At 43.4% G+C, this 7,210-nt stretch overlaps 1 protein-coding gene across 2 annotated transcripts; it reads left to right on the top strand.

Moving 5' to 3' along the window:
- Positions 1–2,813: 2,813 nt before the first annotated feature.
- LOC103387814 (uncharacterized) lies at positions 2,814–7,186 on the top strand. 2 transcript variants are annotated; one of them, XM_017038003.2, is made up of 6 exons: positions 2,814–2,955; positions 3,148–3,210; positions 3,569–3,658; positions 5,191–5,295; positions 5,398–5,595; positions 6,651–7,186. In XM_017038003.2, exons 1-6 carry the CDS (start codon positions 2,868–2,870, stop codon positions 6,905–6,907), a joined length of 801 nt encoding a protein of 266 aa, XP_016893492.1. In that variant the 5' UTR covers positions 2,814–2,867; the 3' UTR covers positions 6,908–7,186. The 2 variants fall into 2 exon arrangements, with proteins under 2 accessions (XP_016893492.1, XP_008320812.1); XM_008322590.3 differs by lacking the exons at positions 2,814–2,955; positions 3,148–3,210; positions 3,569–3,658 and adding an exon at positions 3,898–5,108 and having other exon boundaries at positions 6,651–7,185.
- Positions 7,187–7,210: the final 24 nt, after the last annotated feature.

The following is a 7,210-nucleotide window of genomic DNA, read 5'->3' as shown; positions in this document are numbered from 1 at the left end:
AAAAAATCCAAAAAAATAAAAAGTCCCCGAAATGCCAGATTATGTCCTAAAACATGCTGCCAAGTGATTATTTTGTGTTTAAAAGTCCAAAAATATTTTTATATAAAAAACAATTTCTCAACTTTAAAAAAAAAAAAAATTTCTAAATTGTTTTTCAAAACGCATTTTTTTAAAAAAGAAACATGCAGAAAGGATAAAATTTAAATTTTTTTTTAAAAGATTTTCATCAAAATTTTCAAAATCTGACCAAATTTTTTTCCTAAAAACAAACTGAGAAATAATTATTTTTTTGGAACAAAAACAGTTTTTTCAAAAAAACTTATTAATTTAAATAAATTATACAAAAAACCTCATAAACATTTTTTAAATTTTTTTTTCAAACTTTTTCAAAAAAATAAAAAAATATAATATATATAAAAAATTAAAAAATATATATAATTTTTTTTTTAAATTAAACAAAAAATATAAAAAAAATTTCAAAACTTTTTTTTTTACGAGAAACATGCAGAAAGAAAGATTTTCAAAGATTTTGACCAATTTTTTTTCTAAAAAAAATTTAGAAAAAAAATTTTTTTGAAAACAATTTAGTATAATTTAATTAGAAAAAAGTATAAGAAAAAAATTTGGTGAGATTTTCATGAATCTTGGAAAAAAAAATCTAACTTAATCTTTTCTGCATGTTTCACATAAAAAATAGCATTTTGAAAAAAATTGATTTTATTTTGAAAAATTAAAAAAAAAAATTTAATATTTTGTACAATGTTTTTTTTTAATTCTAGAAAAAAAAATTTGGTCAGATTTTGAAAAATGTTCTACCAATGTCTCCACTGTCCCTCCTCTGCACATGTCCAAACCATCTCAATCTGGCTTCTCTAGCTTTTTCTCCAAACCTTCCTGTCTGTGTTGTCCCTCTAATGACCTCATTCCTGATCCTGTCCATTCTTGTCACTCCTAGAGAGAATCTTAGCATCTTTAACTCTGCCACCTCCACCTCCACCTCCAGCTCCACCTCCAGCTCCGCCTCCTGTCTTCTGCCTATTGCTACCGTCTCTAAACCATACATCATGGCTGGGCTCTCCCCCGTCCTGTAAACCTTTCCCTTCACCTTAGCTGACACTCTTGTGTCACAGATCACTCCTCCTCCACAGACACTGTTCTCCAGCTGTTTCATCCTGCCTGTACTCTATTCTTCTCCTCTCTTCCACAGTCTCTTCTGCTCTGAACAGTTGGTCCTCAGTACCTAAACTCCTGCACCTTCACCACCTCTGCTCCTTGTAACCTCACTATTTCACTGTTCTCCCTTTCCTTTACACACATGTACTCTGAAATGTTTTGTCACGTGTACAATTGTAACGTTGTCTCTGTAGCAGTTCGTTATTTGTTCGTACTGTTGTCTGTCCAGTTACAACAAGCATAAACCATAGGTCAGCACAACTTCACATCAACTTAGTGCTGACTAAACTAACATTCAGAAACACTTAGATGTGGAATAACAGAATCAAACTCACCCTTAGAGAGTGTAGGAAACACCAGGGCGAAGGAAAACAAATCGATGTCGACCGCATGGAGAAAACGAGAGTCGAAGGACGAGGTGCGTTCAAGTACGTCTCTAAAACGTAGCTGCATTAGACAACATTAGACAGGAAACACAAGACAAGACAAACTAAATGATAAACAGGAAAAACTTCTACATTTCTGCTTCAAATTCTAAAAACACATTTTTTGTTACATTTATCAGTGCTATAATAATAATTTTTTAACATGCTCAGATGGACAACATTTGTGCTAGAAATTAAAAAAACAAAACTCATATCTTAACATGTCGAAAGTTAACCTAACTCTAGTAAAACATATAAAAAATAAAACTCCAAGATTGTTGTAAATTTTATCAGGACTGTGAAAAAAGTCAGGAAATGTATCTGAAATCTTACTTAAAATGTCATAAATTCTGTCAGTAAATGATGAAAAATATGTCGTAAATTGTATCAGAAATATACAATAGTCATAAATTGAATCCTAACTTTACAATAAAAAGGGTTGTGTATTTCTTATTGCAAATTTACAGTGGAAAAATCATACATTTTATCAGTAACTTCTTATTTATAAGAGTCTCAACTTATTCTGCTGATGAAAGCAGTCCCTTGGTGTCTGTGACGGCTGTGGTCCAGTACGTCCAGGATCCAGCGTCACAGAACCTTTGGGTTTTCCACAGTGTATCTGTCACTTCATGAATACCTGTCATCAGTGCATATTTTTGATTGTCAGATTAGCTAATGGATGCCACTGGGTGGCAGTATCAACACTGTATATGATATGATTCATTTGAAGATGAAAGCATTTCTTGGAATTGATTGGTTTTTCTTCCCAGTTACATGACGTCAGTGAAGGGGGTGAGTCTCACTCACCCTTTCTTTCTCCCCATCTTTCCTTCCTTTTTCAGTGGGCCAGTTGTGCTTTCTCATCCGTCAGCGTGTGTCTTTGAGACCAGAGGAGGCGCTCTTCTTCTTTGTCAACAACTCTCTTCCCCCGTCCAGCTCCCCCCTCTCTGCTGTGTATGAGGTGAGTGTCCACTCGTCCTCCCCCACGTCCAGACCAGACCGACTGGTAGCTGCAGAACAACAAGCACAGTCACAGAAGTTAGCGTTCCACTGCCCGACTCCGAGGCGTTCACAGCTGACCTCAAAAATTACCCACCAACTGGAAACAGGGAAGTGCAAATATAGCAGTGTTTATTGAGGAAGTGGTCTGTCTTCTGATCAACAAAGATGCTAACTGGACACTTTCACATTCTCAAGAAACACCCTATCAAGAGTCAATGGTCAGATTTGATTTGATCAAACAGAAGGTTAGAAGAAGAGTGAGGAGCCATGGAGATGAACAAGATCCAAGCAGAGAAGAAAGGTGACAGAGAAAAGCAGAATGAATACGAGCTGCATCTGGACATCAAACCTGAAGGTACGAAATCATTTGGACAGAAATGGTCAGAATGATGGTAAAAGTTCATTCATTCATTATTGCTGTATTTGTGTATGTATGATGTACAGTAGGAGTGGAACCAGATCCTCTGGGGTTCTAGACTGTTCTGTCACCATGTGTTGGATATTCAAATGTTGAACTGTGTTGTTTTGTTCTGTGTTCTATTGGTAGAAGAACCAAACCCTTACTCTACCATCGGTGGTCCACCTCAGGCCGACTCCAAGATCAAAGCTGGTAAACAACCATAGAATACATGAGACTCTGTTCATTTAAATGTATTTATTTGCATAAAATAAAGGCCCAGTTTGTTTCAGTCACACGGTTTAACTGTAATAAAGATAGTTTTCAGCCATAATTGAATTTGCTGTGGCTTCAGACGATCCCTGATCTGACACACACACACACACACACACACACACACACACACACGGTGTCTTCAGCCTGCGTAGGTCCTCTTTATCCACACACAGTTACATGGAGGGGAACTGGACGGAGGAGGTTTCACCTCTGATCCACGAGCTTTCTTCAGTTCTCCGTCCAGTTGCCCTCGGTTTAAACCAGTTTAAACCTGTCACTGTTGTCTGGCCCTCAGAGAAAGAGGAAGAAGAAGCGCAGCTGTACTCAGCTCTGTGTCGTCCATCTGAGGACGTCTACGCCGACGCTCACTTCAAATCCTCTCCAGGTAAAGACAAACCTGTTTTGTTCTGATGCAATAAGTGATCAGAATAATGTGGCCACAACTCTGTGACTAACTCTGTCATTTCTCCATCAACCACTGCCTCACATCCTGTTTCTTTAAAGTTCCCAAAACAAAGTCTTTGACCGTCCTTTGTGAGCGCTGGTACGATTCTAGATACAGACCTTTGAAAACTGGGTGGGGGTGTGTGTGTGTGTGTGTGTGTGTGTGTGTGTGTTGCACAGTTCAGTTCAAGTCCATAAAACAGACAGCAAGAAGAAAACCACTGCGGTGACATCATCACCTCCTCCACCCTCGTCATGTTTGATCTCAGCTGAGAAACTGACGTCAGCCTGAAATTGACTTCTGAACTCAGCACTGACCCCTAGTGGATCAACTGAGTGAATTATTTGTCATTGTGACACTGCACACACAACGACATGTGACCTCCCCATCACCAATGTCAGCAGGGGGCAGCGTTAAGCGCCGGGGGAGCAGCGTGTGGGGACGGACTCGAGCCTGAAACCTTCCGGCAGCCAGCACTGCCCGTGGTTCCACAGTGTAGCGGTTACTGCTCACACAGCTGTAGCTCGGCCAACAGGACTAGCCTGTCCCTCCTGGTTCAGACCTGCTGTGCTACAGACGGTCCAGAACGCGGCGGCCCATCTTCAATCACTGACACTCTTCTGTGTTTCAATGGTCTGTGAGACTCCGATGAACGATGGCCGACAGGCCCTAAGGAACGCAGCTGTGACGGGTGACGGGTGACGGTTGCTGAAGCGAAGACTTGAGCACGGTAAGAGTTTGGACAACTTCCTGACGGATTCAAGGAAATTCTGGTCCACCATCTGCCAACCTCGGTAGGGGGACGCAGTACACCATCAACACCTTGGGGTAGGGATGGATCGCCGTGGACCTCGACTCAGGACACTGGAGGTAAGTGGAAGGGAATTCTCCAAAGACCGTCGGGGATCCAGGACCGGCTGCTCTATCTCTGGGGCTGAGGTTGCCACAGCAGTCAAAAAGCACCTTGGTGGAAGACTTACCCACAGTTTCTTACAGCGCTGGATCTTAAGGGGCCGTCTAAGGTGACACACCTCTACAGCGTTGGATGGCGCCGCTCTACAAAAAGAAGGATCGGAGCGTGTGGGGAACCACACTCCTCAGAGTCCTCCTGTCAGGGAGTCCTAAAGGCAGGACTGTCTGTTTGTTGGATGGATGGATGGATGGATGGATGGATGGATGGATGGTCAGTTGCTGCTATGGTGATGGGAGGGCGGTCCCTGAACTGCAGAGCTGCAGGCACATTTGACTGAGACAGAGCAACCAGTGGGTACGAGCTTCTGTTTCATCATGTATCTTCATTTCCTCTGGAATTATGGTAAGGTTCAGAAAGACGAAGGCGTAAAGGAACGTTCCTCATCAGAGTTATGTGTGGATGTGGACGGGGACAAAGGTAAAACAAAGGTGTTCTGGTTGAATTCTGCTGGTCTTATTGTTGTGTCGCAGTTTACCGTGAGTCCAGTTGTCTCCGACAGGTGGTCAGACGGAGGGAAATGCTGCCCAGTACCGTGTTGGCTGTATAGTTCTCTCAGTGATCTGCTTCGTCCTGCTGCTGGCGGTCATAGTCCTCAGTGTAGGAGGTGAGTACACACTGTAGTATTACAGGGGCTCAGGTTGAGTCGTCGGTCCAGTCTGATGGAGCTCATGTCCTGACTTCCTGTCCAAACCACTCATTTACTCAGGAAGAAGAGAAGTGGCAGCTGTGGAGAACAACATTTCATCTGCTGTGACCTACAGCCTGGAACAATGTCAGACCCTGGTGTCTCCAACCACAGTTTGTCCAGACACAGAGAGAGCACCTGAGGACAGGACCAGCCCATCTGCTACAACCTGCAGCCTGGAACAATGCCAAGACCATCTGACCAAAACCCAGCCTGTCCGTGAGTAAACACAGAGGGGAAATACCCCGAGGGTTCATAAAAACTCCACACACACACACACACACACACACACATACACTGACAGCAGAAAAGGGGAGAAAACACTTCAGGCACCGCACATAAGACACACGTCCTAAGACGAGGCTCACGACACCTTGATGTTTCCAACTCTCCCTCCAGATACACACCAGTAAATGACGGAGTTCCCAGGGTTCAGCCCTCCATCCAACTGTATTTACTCTACACATGCTCCCTTTAGCAAATGTTCTTAGAAACCGTACCATCAACTTGTGTGCAGATGACACACAGCGATATCTGCCCATACATTCAGCTGACACACAACAGTCGCTCAGACGAATGACACAAAGAGGAAGAAGTGGTCGACCAGCAACTTTCTTCCTTTTTGAAAAAAAAAAATCCTATTCAAGGGTCAGGCTCAGGGGAAACTCTCTTAGTTATGCTGCTATAGGCTTAGACTGCTGGGGAACTCCCATGGTGCAGCAAGCACCCCCGCCCACCCCCACTCTTCTAAGGAACACAAACACACACTATGACAAGCTGCTGACCAGTCAGTGCTGCGTTGTCCTACTGTAGTCACGTGTCTCAAACCAGACATTGAGGGGGACAGAGGGGGACAGAGGGGGACAGAGGGGGAGAACATGGACACTGTGATCTGGAGGAGAAATAAAGTTAGGGTTAGGAGGAATTTCATTTTCTGTAGATCTCTTAACATCAGATAACAAAGTCCTCAGCTCTGAAGACACTCTGCCCTGGTGTCTCCAACCACAGTTTGTCCAGACACAGAGAGAGCACCTGAGGACAGGACCAGCCCATCTGCTACCACCTGCAGCCTGGAACAAGGCCAAGACCAGCTGACCAAAACCCCGCCTGTCCGTGAGCAAACACAGAGGGGAAATACCCCGAGGGTTCACAAAAACTCCACAGCTGTTGCCTCCACACGTGTGTTGAATTAGAGGACACGCAGGTGGAACCTGGTTCCTATAAAATGACATTTTACTTTTAGCTGATCAATTCAGATACATGTTTTGAAACAGTGTGTCCAGAGATGGAGGAGACCACAGCAGACAGCAGAACCTGTCCACCCACTGAGACCTGCACTGTTGAACAATGTCAGGCCCATGTGACCAGCGCCCCCTGTGGTACGTGCCGCACCACGAGGAGAGACGTACAAGTAAAATACATTTGGAAGAGCTGGAAATTTTTATGGAAATATCAGAGCGTGAACCCTGTGTCATCAGCAGGGATGCAGCAGTACCACTATGAGTATCACCATAAGGCTAATACTTCATAAAATACCCTCATGTTCAAAAACTTGGTGGCCAAGGCCAAGATATTATAGTTTTTTAAGTTGCATTTTATTTTGCCAGGAGAAAAGGTTTCAAACAAAAACAAAGGTTTCTCACTAAAACCTAACGCAGGCTAAAACACACAGAACACGGCGAGGTGTCAGCAGGTCAGTGTTGAGGACGAGGAGGAGGAGGGGGAGGGGTCAGAAGGTCGACGCCAGCTGGTTTAAATATCTGTCATCCACCAATCCCCTCGCACCTTTTCTGTCATGTGATCTCGCAAGACAAAACCCAAACACACACACACA

This window comes from Cynoglossus semilaevis, chromosome 13 (genome assembly GCF_000523025.1).
Source record: "Cynoglossus semilaevis isolate Cse_v1.0 chromosome 13, Cse_v1.0, whole genome shotgun sequence".
NCBI classification, from domain to species: Eukaryota; Metazoa; Chordata; class Actinopteri; order Pleuronectiformes; family Cynoglossidae; genus Cynoglossus; species Cynoglossus semilaevis.
The sequence above is the reverse complement of the archived record's forward strand: the minus strand, read 5'-3'. Positions and strand labels throughout refer to the sequence as shown.

Excerpts from the sequence above, each read along its gene's own strand:
- LOC103387814 (XM_017038003.2), top strand. The coding sequence starts at position 2,868 with ATGGAGATGAACAAGATCCAAGCAGAGAAGAAAGGTGACAGAGAAAAG. Across the intron at positions 2,956-3,147 it reads TCTGGACATCAAACCTGAAG|AAGAACCAAACCCTTACTCT; the intron begins GTACGAAATCAT and ends TTCTATTGGTAG. Across the intron at positions 5,296-5,397 it reads CATAGTCCTCAGTGTAGGAG|GAAGAAGAGAAGTGGCAGCT; the intron begins GTGAGTACACAC and ends TCATTTACTCAG.